The sequence below is a fragment of the Salvelinus sp. IW2-2015 genome, linkage group LG4q.1:29 (genome assembly GCF_002910315.2).
Source record: "Salvelinus sp. IW2-2015 linkage group LG4q.1:29, ASM291031v2, whole genome shotgun sequence".
NCBI lineage: Eukaryota > Metazoa > Chordata > Actinopteri > Salmoniformes > Salmonidae > Salvelinus > Salvelinus sp. IW2-2015.
The window spans coordinates 10053244-10067751 of record NC_036842.1 but is presented as its reverse complement, the minus strand read 5'-3'; the positions used below and the strand labels follow the sequence as shown (position 1 = coordinate 10067751).

Genomic DNA, 14508 nt, shown 5'->3' with positions numbered 1-14508 from the left:
GCGGAGTCAATCACCACCTTCCGGAGACACCTGAAACCCCACCTCTTTAAGGANCCTTCCGGAGACACCTGAAACCCCACCTCTTTAAGGAATACCTAGGATAGGATAAAGTAATCCTTCTAACCCCCCCCTCCCCCTTAAAAGAGTTAGATGCACTATTGTAAAGTGGTTGTTCCACTGGATATCATAAGGTGAATGCACCAATTTGTAAGTCGCTCTGGATAAGAGCGTCTGCTAAATGACTTAAATGTAGATGTAAATGTAAATGTCACTTCTGGGTTTCACTGCGCAAGAGGAGGTCTGTGGGATTTTATGAATATCAAGGCAGACACACAGTGAATTTAGATTTTTTTTCAACGTTATGATTGGCGTCCACAGTGCACACAAGTTCTCGCAACCGCCAGAAAGAAGGTAGGGAAGAAACCACCAGTACTAAATCCCTGCAGAACCATATAGGCCACCTACCGGCTCTCTAAAAAGTCGGGCAAAACAAATACTGTCTATTATATTGACAAAGTAGTTGAGTGACCTTTCTAACAATTAAAATACATGTCCTCAAAGATGGAAGGACAGGCGGGAGAGGAGGCCAGATCAGGTGGGACCCTTGTAGCCAATTAGAGGGCAGATACGCGTGTTAACAATGGGACATATAGATAGATAGAGGACTCATCTTTGTATCTGTGCCATAGTCTACCACTGTATGAGTCACAAAACCTAGCAGTCAAACACGGAAATGGTTAAAATCGGTTTTCCACCATTAATTTGATCCATTGTGGATATATAACGCATGCTCACTCTCAAGTTGAACTTGAACTTGTTGACTGATGCCATTGTGGTGGGTTCTAGGAAGATGGGAGCAGCTGTACACCCGAAGACTGCAGCCAAAGCAGCCAAGGCACCTGTCTGTAGGGTGAGTAGTATTGGTTGGTACAGTATGTGCCTTTAGGTTCCTCTCTTAAATTGATAAGAATTGTGTTGATATAGCTGTGTTTTAGGCACAGCTTTCTTGTTTTGAGTCTGTTAAGTGTGTTTCTGCTGGAGTTGACCTAGTATTTTATATAAAGCCTACCTTACACATCCAGTTTCTCCATTTGTAACTCACCAACCAAAGTCACAATATGCTGTTTTACATTTTGTCTTATTTTTGCTGGTCTAATTCCTAAAATGGAAAAGCAGAAGAATCTGTGCGCTCATGGAAAGCAATACTGGTTCAAATGGTGCTCTTCGGTGTCCAAGGTTTGTGGCATTGATGAATGTTTACTTAAATTCAGATGTTTATATGTTACGTATAAAAGGCATATTTATGCATTATTTAATATTTCGATAAAAAATAATAATATGTAATTGTTGTAGTTCCTGTGTTTGATGTGATTGATGGGTGACTAGGTGCATTCTTGCCAAATAAATATGCTTGTTCATTCATGATTTTGGATACATTCTGCAATGGCTTAATCTGGCTTTGAATCTGCAACAGAACATGTCAACAAGCTAGTTCTGAATTGCTTTAATACAGCAGTACATTCTGACACCATGAATTGAAATAGATTTCACCCTGTTCATATAGTTGGCAGAAATTATAAGAGATTAAATAAAGACCTCCACCGGCTAAATAGGATCTGGTAAAATAAGGGTATGTCGCTAACATCATCTAGGTAGGTAGCTAGCTAGCTATATAGCTTCTTTGCAAAACAAATTGCCTAGTATTCATTGCACATTATAAATATCTGACTGCTACTAGGATACTATTCTGTACAAGACAAGACCAAATGCATAAATAAGACAAATATTAGTTAAACAAAATATGGATCAGTAAATTAACATTTTCAATATACACTGAGTATATAAAATATTAAGACACCTGCTTTTTCCATGACATAGAATGATCAGGTGAATCCAGGTGAAAGCTAGGGTGGGGAAGGTGTTCCTAATGTTTGGTATACTCAGTGTATCTTTCGTTTTGGATCAAGGTAGCTAGCTAGTTGACAGCAAAGGTGTCAGCTAGAGATGGCTGGAACTTGCATGGATTTGTAGTCTTGCATGAAGTCTACTTTGTTGTTAATTAGCATGTTCGAATCTGAGAGTAAATAGAGCTGAATATATTGATAAAAGTCACTTTGTCCAAGAGAGATTTACACGGTTATCAAAACGTAACCCCAGGGTAAGCCTACACAAACACAGGCCTTATTTGAAGTGTTTCTCAAATCCAGAATGAATAACATGAATGTTGGAAAAAGGATTGGATCCATTTCTTTGTTTGACCGCTAGGTTTTATGGGTATTATGATGTGTCCACTGTGGGGCTCAATTATAGCATCTGTGACAGCTTAGGGAGCAACATCTCCATTTTAAAGCAGTCAATTTTCTTCTTCTTCATTGACTGATTGCTACCAACTCATAGGAATCCTCACCCAGTTGACTACTTTAAAATGGTGGAAGCCCTCAACAGAGCTGCCAACTCTCATGCATTGGCCATGAGACATTTGATTCTCTTCTGACGCTCACACGCCACACCTCTTATATCTCACGCATTGAAAAATACTGCTTTTATTTTTCGAATTAGTCCATTGTATAGTCAGTACGTTAAATTTTCAACTGTGCTCCAAATCGTTTTGAAATCGGAGCATCTGAACTTGCAATTTAACATCACGAGCGGAAACGTCTATCATTGTCCTGTCCTGCCACAGCACTGTGAACCGCGATACATTGAAGCATATGACGTTTTAAAGAAACACCCCTCAAGATTAGAGTGTAGCTGAATGGAGAGAGAGAACTCTCTGCTGAGTTTATAAAACTGTAAAAAGTGCAGCATGGTAGCACTGTATTATGTACAATGTTGCCAACAAAATGAGGTTGGTGTTACTCCTGTTCCTATTGCAGAATGCAGCCTTTTGACAGCATGTACTACAGTCGATTTAATCCACACTTGCATTAGTCCCCTCGTTTGGTGATTGGCATTTAGGCTGTGACAATCAAAAGGCAACAGACAGACCTACAGTATGTTTTAGCAGGGGAGTTTGGTAGGGTAACCTGACGAGTAACTGCAAAAATAATTTTGTCAAACAGATTGTGAACACAAAAGTGTACGTTTGATTCTAGAGGGGTGTAAGGACCGATGCCGGAGATGAGAAGCATGTACGGGGAGTCAAACATTTAATCAGGAACAGACATGAAACAAGACAGGAACAGTGTCAGCACACGAGTATACAAGGACATATGACAATCAATGCTGAAGTAGGGAACAGAGCGGGGAACCAGACAGATATAGCGGAGATAATGACAGAGGTGATTGAGTCCAGGTGAGTCCAATAATCGCTGATGCGCATGACAGGGGGAAGGCAGGTGTGCGTAATGATGGTGGCAGGAGTGTGTAATGCTGGGGAGCCTTGCGCCTTTGAGCGCCAGGGCGGGGGAGCGGGGAAGATAAATATTAAAATCATTTGGTTATGGTGTAGGGGAAAATGTATGTCAACTTGTCTTCAGGAGATTTTATTATCTATTTACTTTATTTAGCCTGATCAGTGGAACAATTCTCATTCTTAACAATGGGCTAAAATATAGGGTAATTACTGTGCTTATTACCAAGAACACTACTGTTATTCCCCACACTTCTATTATTCCACTTCTTCACAACTTTGCCAGTGTAATCACATATTTTAAATCTGAAATGCCTATTTGTGTCTTTGAAAATTAATTAAATGAGGCTATGTATTGTTGAAGCCACCCATGGACAGTTTGAAATAACTCATACAAATAAGCATTGGATATCAAATTCTCCAGGCCTCAAATATAATTTTTGACATTTTAGTATTGTGCACAAGCTAGGCAGAGATGGTAGGAGGACTCACAACTCATAAACACATCATATTTTGTCTATGTAGAGTAAGATGATGGCAAGGATCTTCAACTAGTAGGCATAAACCACCTGAATATTGATATTCATTCGATTATTCTTGAAGGCTGGGTGATTTTGAGAAAGAAGTATTGTTATAACAAGAACATTTTCAAACACCAAGCACTTGGGAAACATTGATCAGGGGTGGCCAACCCTCCTGGAGAGCAAGCAGGATTTTCTTCCAGCCCTATTTCAAATGACAAAATTTTAAATGTTTGTGTCCTTACCTTGTAAGCAGTCTATGGACAAGGAAATTGCAATCTATGATTTGGTTACCCACTGCCATCAACCATTAATAGTAGTATTTCCTGTGCAGAGCCAGGTTTAGTAGTAACACTTCAGCTTTCCACCTGAGAACAGAGATCAGTCCCTACTTCCAACCTTCCCACTGTTTCTTCCATTTGTCTGTCTCCCCATCTCATGTAATTACTGTCTGAAAAAAGTGTCAAACCACCTAAAAAATATGTAAAAAAATATTAGCATACTTAAAATTTCATCCCCCAAAGTAACAAAGTTTTCACATTTTGACTGTTGATTTATTGTTCAAAGCATGCTGAATACGCCTGACCTGTGTTTTTTATTTGTTTTATTTTCCACCCTGGTAATAGGCCTAAGCCATGCCAAAATACATAGAATGGCAGGAAATTAGCTTTAAAACAGTAACATTTTACTGGGGAAGACCCCCAGATCCCCTGTCTAGGGGTTGTGCCAGGGGGAAATTAAATTCATAGAGCAACTCTCACTCCAAGCTTTCTTGAAAAGTTGTCAGCCCTGCCTCAATGGCAATGCCGGTGCTAAAATGTATCCACGATGAGTCCTCTATCTATCTCTATGACAACAGGAACAACTCTAATATAAAGTTTTTTTTTTCTTCCAAAGTTGCCGAAATGCCAATTTCGTCCACTTATGGATTTGTAATAACCTAATTATTACAAAACGTCTATTCGATTAAATAAGTCCCACATAGCAAATGAGCAATAAAACATGTTGTTGACCAAATTCGACACTCATTGACTCATTGATATTTTGTCCCAAATGTCAGCTGAAGGACAAACCGCACATCATACCGGTAAAGTAAGTTAAAATGTAATTGTATTCAACGTTCTGGCTTGTAAGGAACATTTACACGATTTTGCAAGCATTCGTTTCATGTTGTATACCAATTAATTGGGTATTACAGTTTGATTAATCAGACTATGGCATCCGTTAGTACCTACAAAAATACGCTAATGCTATGCCTTCTATTCTCCACCAATGACTGTCTAATACGAGTTCTCCACGCTTAGTGATTCTTTAAAGACGTCAATTCCCATGCACCACCAGGAGTTGGACGTCATCAGGAAGTACCCGTAGTCAGAAATATTTTGTTGAGTTTTGTTGTTGTCCAGCAAAGGTAGGTGTTTCTGAGTTTCTATGAAATAGAGTTATGCCCAAACACTATAATTGAATACTTTAGACATTGGCACATGTACTGCGTATTCGCTATTTATCTACATAGCATGCCAAAAGAGAACGTAGCCTAGATAGTGATGGAAACAACCCTGCCAAATGAACTATGACCCATATTCATGTAAGTTGCCCGCGGCAGTCATTGAATAGATTTATATTGTACAAAACATTTTATCAAGCTATATTGACTGCACAGTAGCATGTAACACAATGTATTTTATCAAGCTATATTGACTGCACAGTAGCATGTAACACAATGTAATTAATATATATAGTTAATAAAGGTGTTCATATGATTTAATTGTTATGATAGGCTAACTGCACACGGTCACACTGAATAACATGTTCATTACATCACATAAAATACATCAGAACACCCATTTTTCAACAGTGGTTCCATTCATGGCGCTTGCTGGTGTGCGTGTCATCGAGCTTGCGGGCCTGGCCCCAGCGCCCTTTTGCGGCATGATTCTGGCTGACTTTGGCGCCAAGGTGATCCGAGTGGACCGGACCAAGGTTGCAATGGCAATGGACACGCAGGCTCGAGGCAAGCGCTCGGTGGCGATCAACCTGAAGAGCCCAGAGGGAGTAGCTGTGCTGAAAAGACTCTGCATTCAATCAGATGTCGTCCTTGAGCCCTTCCGCAAAGGTCAGATATGTTCACATTTGGATATCTTTGAATACTTCAGTTACTGAATTGTGAAAATGCCCCCTTAAAGACTAGATATATGGGGTTATTGAATGCCACTTTATTCGATAGAAACATGGTCAATTATTGACAGGTGATAAGAGATGAGAGTCAGGGTTAAAGGTTTGTAATTCAAACTTACTTTTGAAGGTCCAGCAGTAACTCCTGCATCCATAATATGTGTGCACATGTGAGCATGCGTGTACTGTATCAACCATTTACTAAATGAAGAGAGCATCATTACATGTCCACCACGGCTTGATTGGGAGTGGATGTACTATACAGTGTAAGAAAATGCATTTGTATGCACCAGGTGGTGTTGGCCAAGTCGTAAATAAGGAAGAGATTCCCGTACACAGTTTGATTGTTCCCACATGTATTCTGCTCAGAACACACGTCAAAGGGAAACGTGTGATGGAACTATAAGCCTTTGACGCATCATTGGTTTATCCATAGACAGCAATGCGTAGACCAGTGCATTTTATTTTCAGTTCAGAAATCAAAATGGAATAATTTCATACTGGATTCGGAGGGACATCTTGTGCACTTGGGATACATTCCAATGTATAGTATCAGAAATTGCACCATCAATTCATAAAAGGAGACTCCTCCTTGCTAATCAAGGGAACACTCTTAGGTCTTTATTTTCATGAAGAAGCCTCCATTTTCTTTATGAATCATAGTTGTCCAAAAACAAATGTTGTCCACTGTTTTCCCTATTAAATGGGTCGAAGCAGCCATTACTAAACACGGCAATTAAAACCAGAGTGAAATCAATTGCTCTCATCTGTTCTACTGCTGTGCTGGGTTACAATGTGAGTTTCTCTCCTCCTTTGGTGTAAAAAAGGCTAAGCTCTTTGCTCAGGTTAAATGCAGAAGACACATACAGGCCATGGAAGAACTGGGACATTTTCAGTTTCCAGGAATTGTGTACAGATTCTTGTGACATGGGCCGTGCATTATAATGCTGAAACATGAAGTGATGGCGGCAGGTGAATGGCATGCCATTGGGCCTCAGGATCTCGGCACAGTATCTGTGCATTCAAATTGCCATTGATAAAATGCAATTGTGTTTGTTGTCCATAGCTTATGCCTGCCCATACCATAACCTCACCACCACCATGGGGCACTCTGTTCACAACGTTGACCACTCGCTCACACGATGCCATACACGCTGTCTGTCATCTGCCCGGTACAGTTGAAGCCGGGATTAATCCGTGAAGAGCACACTTCTCCAGCGTGCCAGTAGCCATCGAAGTTCAGCATTTGCCCACTGAAGTCGGTTACGACGCCAAACTGCAGTTAGGTCAAGACCCAGGTGAGGATGACAAGTACGCAGATGAGCTTGCCTGAGACGGTTTCATCAGCATTCCAGGTGGCTGGTCTTAGATGATCCCGCAGGTGAAGAAGCTGAATGTGGAGTGCCTGGGCTGGCGTGGTTACACATGGTCTGTGGTTCTGAGGCCGCTTGGACGTACTGTGAAATTCTCTAAAACAACGTTGGTAGTGGAAAAAAAACGTAACATTTTCTGGCAACTGCTCTTCTGGACGTTAATGCAGTCAGCATGCCAATTACACGCTCCCTCAACTTGAGACATATGTGGCATTGTGTTGTGTGAGACAACTGTACATTTTTAGAGTGGCCTTCTATTGTCCCCAGCACAAGGTGCACCTGTGTAATGATCATGCTGTTTAATCAGCTTCTTGATATGCCACACCTGTCAGATGGATGGATTATCTTGGCAAAGGAGAAATGGTCACTAACATGGATGTGCACATAATTTGAGAGAAATAAGATTTTTGTGCGTATTAAAAATTTCGGCGATCTTTTATTTGAACTCATGAAACATGGGACCAACACTTGTTGCGTTTTTTATTTTTGTTCAGTATAATTGTCATTTTGTCAAGCTTGCCTTGCCAAATAAAATTGAATCTTTTTTGCTCATATAATAAAAATAATAAAACTTGCTTAGTGTCTGATAGTCTACCATTTTTATAAGAGTGGCTAAAACATCCTAATAAAGGACCTCTGAGTACATCAAAAAGGTTTGATATACCTCAACTGGTATGCCATCCAGCCCTGGAGTTTTCCCGGATTTAAAGGCTTTAATTGCGTCAAGAAGTTCCTCTGTAATTTGTCCTTCACATGAGTCTTTCTGTACAGCTGTTAATTTTACACTTTTAACAGAACAAATATTCAGTTAGTGGAGATGGAGGAGACTGAAATGAAAACAACATATGCTTAAAGTACTTTGCTTCCTCTTTCAAAATATAGTTTGGTGATTCATTTGTAACAAGTTTCTGTAAATCTTTTTTGGTAGTATTTCTGTTGAACGTGAGCTGTGCTTACTTTCCCTCTATTCAGTGGTGGCTGTATTGAAAGAACATTTTTCCCAGGGTTTGCACTGTGGTTGGTGTGTCTGATGGTCATATGAGTGCAGGGTCTATAGAAAGAAATAGACCGTGCCAGACAGTGTCCCTGGACCAACCTCAACTACATGGCTTTGTGGTGCATTGTCTTCTGTTTCTGTGGATGTGGTTTAAGTGTTTGGTTTTGAATAAGCTGTGCCTGGCTAATGGTACACTTTGTTAGGCCTCTGTACTTTTATTCCTAATTTGAAGGTATGTAAAGTCCGTTCCTCTCCTTTAACTGTGTGTTTCTGTGTAGGAGTTATGGAGAAGCTGGGTCTGGGTCCAGAGGAGCTACTGAAGGAGAACCCTCGTCTGATCTACGCACGCCTCACTGGCTACGGCCAGAGTGGAGCCTATGCCAAGGCTGCTGGTCACGACATCAACTACCTCGCCATGTCAGGTAGAAACAACTTGACTCTACGTCCATCCAGGACATAAGATGTGGAACAGCTTCAGTTGAAAATCAGATATAGAAATACACACTATTCAATGGCATTTTACTTAGGACTGATAGCACTACAATTAATGAATGGTCTCGATGGCAACCATCTCTGTGGCTGCACGAGTAGAGTGCCATTTTTGCGTCCCTTTTGATATTGTAAATATAAATTGTGCACCCCTATTGCATTTTAAAACCATGTTATATTACATGAAGTTCCCTTTAACCTCTCTGAGATTTGTGGGATGCAAGCGTCCCACCTCGACAACAGCCAGTGAAATTGCAGGGTGCCAAATTCAAACAACAGAAATCTCATAATTAAAATTCCTCAAACATACAAGTATTATACATAATTTTAAAGATAAACTTCTTGTTAATCCAACCACAGTGTCCGATTTCAAAAAGGCTTTACGGCGAAAGCACACCATGCGATTATGTTAGGATGGCGCCTAGCCACAAAAAACATACAGACATTTTCCAGCCAAGGAGAGGGCTCACAAAAGTCAGAAATAGCGATTAAATGAATCACTAACCTTTGATCTTCATCTGTTGGCACTCCCAGGACTCCATGTTACACAATAAATGTTTTTGTTCAATAAAGTCCCTCTTTATGTCCAAAAACCTCAGTTTAAATTGGCACGTTATGTTCAGTAATGCATTGTCTCAAATAACATCCGGTGAAATTGCAGAGGGCCAAATCAAATTACAGAAATACTCATCATAAACATTGATGAAAGATACAAGTGTTATACATAGGATTAAAGATAAACTTCTTGTTAATCCAGCCGCTGTGTCAGATTTCAAAAAGGCTTTACGGCGAAAGAAAACCATACTATTATCTGAGGATAGCACCCCATCAAACAAACACAGACAATCATATTTCATCCCGCCAGGCATGACACAAAACTCAGAAATAACGATATAATTCATGCCTTACCTTTGAAGATCTTCTTTTGTTGGCACTCCAATATGTTCCATAAACATCACAAATGGTCCTTTTGTCCGATTTAATTCCGTCGTTATATCTCCAAAATGTCCATTTATTTGGCGCGTTTGATCCAGAAAAACACCGGTTCCAACTCGCGCAACAGGACTACAAAATATATAAGTTATCTGTAATCTTTGTCCAAACATTTCAAACAGCTTTAGGTATTTGTGAACGTAAATAATCGATAAAATTTAAGACGGGATAAACTGCTTTCAATAGCGGATAAAAACAAAGTGGAGCGAGCTTTCTGGTCACGCGCCCCAACCACAACAGTACACTTCACTCGACCCTCGTTCTGAACTGCCTTACTTCTTCATTTCTCAAAGGAAAAACATCAACCAATTTCTAAAGATTGTTGACATCCAGTGGAAGCGATAGGAACTGCAAGCAATCTAGATTCCCATTGAAAACCCATTGAAAAGAGTGACCTCAAAATGTTTTTTCCTGGTTGGTTTGTCCTCTGGGTTTCGACCTGCCAAATAAGTTCTGTTATACTCACAGACATCATTCAAACAGTTTTAGAAACTTCAGAGTGTTTTCTATCCAAATCTACTAATAATATGCATATCCTAGCTTCTGGGCCTGAGTAGCAGGCAGTTTACTTTGGGCACGCTTTTCATCCGGACGTGAAAATACCGCCCCCTAGCCTAGAGAGGTTAACCCTTAGCCAACAATGGTCACGTCCCCGCAGAAATCGAATTAACATAATAAAAAAATCCCCATCAGTCTAAGATAGAGATTCTTTGCATGGGCTGCATCTCAATCCACCTCATCCGCCGATATCGCCCTTCTGCATCTGCATCTGCAGTGAAAGGTGGCAAAGCTAGAGGAGTGCTTGTCAGACCATGAGACATCTCAAAAATTGGTCTTCTCATGAAAACGTCTGAACGTTTTGGCCTATTATGACCACTCTATTGAAAGATGAGACTCTCTCGAACACTGTGGTGTTTTGCTCTAGGACGCCCACAAACCTCACAAGACTCGTCTGAAGTTCCCCGGTATCAAAATGAATGGAAGTACAGTACCAGTCAAAAGTTTGGACACCTACTCATTTAAGGGGTTTTCTTTATTTGTACTATTTTCTACATTGTAGAATAGTAGTGAAGACATAAACTATGAAATTACACACATGGAATCATGTAGTAACCAAAAAAGTGTTAAACAAATCAAAATATATTTCAGATTCTTCAAAGTAGCCACCCTTTGCCTTGATGACAGCTTTGCACACTCTTGGCATTCTCTCAACCAGCTTCACCTGGAATGCTTTTCCAACAGTCTTGAAGGATTCCCCACATATGCTGAGCACTTGGCTGCTTTTCCTTCACTCTGCGGTCCAACTCATCCCAAACCATCTCAATTGGATTGAGGTCGGGTGATTTGTGGAGGCCAGGTCATCTGATGCAGCACTCCATCACTCTCCTTCTTGGTCAAATAGCCCTTACATAGCCTGGAGGTGTGTTGAAAAACTAATTATAGTCCCACTAAGCGCAAGCAAAATGGGATGGCTTATTGCTGCAGAATGCTGTTGTAGCCATGCTGGTTAAGTGTGCCTTGAATTCTAAATATGTCACCAGCAAAGCACCATCACACCGCCTCCTCCATGATTCATGGTGGGAACCACACATGCGGAGGACATCCGTTCACCTACTCTGCATCTCACAAAGACACGTGGTTGGAACCAAAAATCTCAAATTTGGACTCATCAAACCAAAGGACAGTTTTCCACTGGTCTAATATCCATTGCTTGGGCCAAGAAACACAAGCAAGTCTCTTCTTATTATTGGTGTCCTTTATTAGTGGTTTCCTTGCAGCAATTTGACCATGACGGCTTGATTCACGCAGTCGCCTCTGAACAGTTGATATTGAGATGTGTCTGTTACTTGAACTCTGTGAAGCATTTATGTGGGCTGCAGTCTGATGTGCAGTTAATTATAGATTTCTGAGGCTGGTAACTCTAATGAACTTATCCTCTGCAGCAGAGAACTCTGGGTCTTCCTATCCTGTGGCAGTCCTTATGAGAGCAAGTTTCATCATAGCGCTTAATGGTTTTTACGACTGCATTTGAAGAAACTTTCAAAGATCTTGAAATGTTCCGTATTGACTGACCTTCATGTCTTAAATGGACTGTCGTTACCCTGCTTATTTGAGCTTTTCTTGCCATAATATGGACTTGGTCTTTTACCAAATAGGGCTATCTTCTGTATACCACCCCTACCTTGTCACAACACAACTGATTGACTCAAACTCATTAACAAGAAAATAAATTCCACAAATTCACTTTTAACCAGGGACACCTGTTAATTGAAATGCATTCCAGGTGACTATCTTATGAAGCTGGTTGAGAGAATGCCAAGAGTGTGCAAAGCTGTCATCAAAGCTACTTTTAAATAATCTCAAATATAAAATATATTTAGGTTTGTTGAACAATATTTTGGTTACTACATTATTCCATATGTTACTGCATAGTTTTGGTTATTCTACAATGTAGAAAATAGTTTAAAAAATAAAGAAAAACCATGGAATGAATAAGTGTCCACAGTTTTTTGACTGGTACTGCACAGTGGCAAGAAAAGTATGTGAACCCTTTGGAATTACCTGGATTTTTGCATAAATTGGTCATGAAATTTGATCTCATCTAAGTCACAAAAATCGGAACACATTGTGCTTAAACTAATAACACACAAATTATTGTATTTTTCTTGTCTGCATTGAATACATCATTTTAAACATTCACAGTGTAGGTTGGGGAAAGTATGTGAACCTCTAGGCGAATGACTTCTCCAAAAGCTAATTGGAGTCAGGAGTCAGCTAACCTGGAGTCCAATCAATGAGATGAGAATGGAGATGTTGGTTAGAGCTGCCTTGCCCTAAAAAAAAAWAATAAAAAAAAAAAAACACCTCACAAAATGTGAGTTTGCTATTCGCGAGAAGCATTGCCTGATGTGAACCATGCCTCGAACAAAAGAGCTCAGAAGACCTAAGATTAAGAATTGTTGACTTGTATAAAGCTGGAAAGGATTACAAAAGTATCTCTAAAAGCCTTGATGTTCATCAGTCCACGGTAAGACAAATTGCTGAACTTTCTCCATTTTATAGACACTGTTGCTACTTTCCCTAGGAGTGGCCGTTGTGCAAAGATGACTGCAAGAGCACAGCGCAGAATGCTCAATGAGGTTAAGAAGAATCCTAGAGTGTCATCTAAAGACTTACAGAAATCTCTGGTACTTGCTAGTATCTCTGACGAGTCCACGATACGTAAAACACTGAACAAGAATGGTGTTCATGGGAGGACACCATGGAAGAAGCCACCGCTGTCCAAAAAACCCATTGCTGCACATCTGAAGTTTGCAAAAGAGCACCTGGAAGTTCCACAGCGTTACTGGCAAAATATTCTATGGACAGATGAAACTACAGTTGAGTTGTTTGGAAGGAGCACACAACTATGTGTGGAGATAAAAAGGCACAGCACACCAACATCAACCTCATCCCAACTTAAAGTATAGTGGAGGGAGCATCATGGTTTGGGGCTGCCTCAGGGCCTGGACCGCTTGCTATCATCGATGGAAAAATGAATTCCCAAGTTTATCAAGACCTTTTGCAGGAGAATGTAAGGCTATCTGTCCTCCAATTGAAGCTCAACAGAAGTTGGATGAGGCAACAGGACAACGACTGAAAACACAGAAGTAAATCAACAACAGAATGACTTCAACTGAAGAAAATACACCTTCTGGAGTGGCCCAGTCAGTCCTGACCTCAACCCGATTGAGATGCTGTGGCATGACCTCGAGCAGTTCACACCAGACATCCAAAGAATATTGTGGAGCTGAAACAGTTTTGTAAAGAGGAATGGTCCAAAATTCCTCCTGACCGTTGTGCAGGTCTGATCCGCAACTACAGAAAACGTTTGGTTGAGGTTATTGCTGACAGTCAGTTGGACGTGCACCCCATAGCGCTACTGAATTGTCAAAAGCCACGCATTCTCGTTTTCTGGTTGAGCACACACACAGCATTGCTACCTCATTAATAATATATCTACTCACATGTTCAGGGTTTCTGGTTTTCTTTTATATTCCAGTATTGAAGGACTGTTCCGGTCAGGAAAGTTAAAATCCAAAATTGAGTCCATCACCTTTGTTGGTGGCGTATGTAATTAGTACAACAAGCTTTGGCATGCCAAATGTGTGCTCAACGTGTCTGTTTCGCTGCCATAATTACATGAATGTGGGAAAATACTGTTTTGCCAAAATGACTTCCACCAATCCCTGTGGCCTAGATGATTATTGTATCTATGCGGACCAAAGGTGCCACTAGGTTTTATTCCTGTCAATGTCCGTTCATGCAATAGGGCTATATGAGTCCAAAAAGATGGACATCATCACCAAGATGTGTCCTTTGATGCCTGCAAATCAAAGGCAGTTCTGGAATGCCTTGGCTGTGAACAGCATTGCTGAGGATGAGGAGTGATATGGAAGAGCACTGAAGAAGATTTACTTAAAAATGTAAATGTTACTTAACTATTCAGCATTTTATCATTTGTAGCTAAATGTCATTTGTGTCCTCTTATGAATATGCACATGTAAATGCTGTATGTTTAAAATTCATTCTTAAAGCTGTTATTTATTCAAAATTGTCTATGTAAGT

The 14508-nt window shown here is 40.3% G+C and overlaps 1 protein-coding gene across 3 annotated transcripts in view; it reads left to right on the top strand.

Annotated features, from left to right (window-relative positions):
* Positions 1-5207: 5207 nt before the first annotated feature.
* amacr (alpha-methylacyl-CoA racemase) overlaps positions 5208-14508 on the top strand; it is a 410966-nt gene continuing 401665 nt past the window's right edge. The window contains exons 1-3 of one of the 3 annotated variants that reach the window (XM_023983636.2): positions 5208-5284; positions 5732-5989; positions 8697-8840. In XM_023983636.2, the coding sequence (XP_023839404.1) occupies positions 5743-5989; positions 8697-8840 (391 nt within the window). In that variant the 5' untranslated portion in view covers positions 5208-5284; positions 5732-5742. Of the gene's footprint in view, positions 5285-5344; positions 5462-5712; positions 5990-8696; positions 8841-14508 lie in introns of those variants that run through there. The other 2 variants (XM_023983637.2, XM_023983635.2) reach the window with 2 other exon arrangements.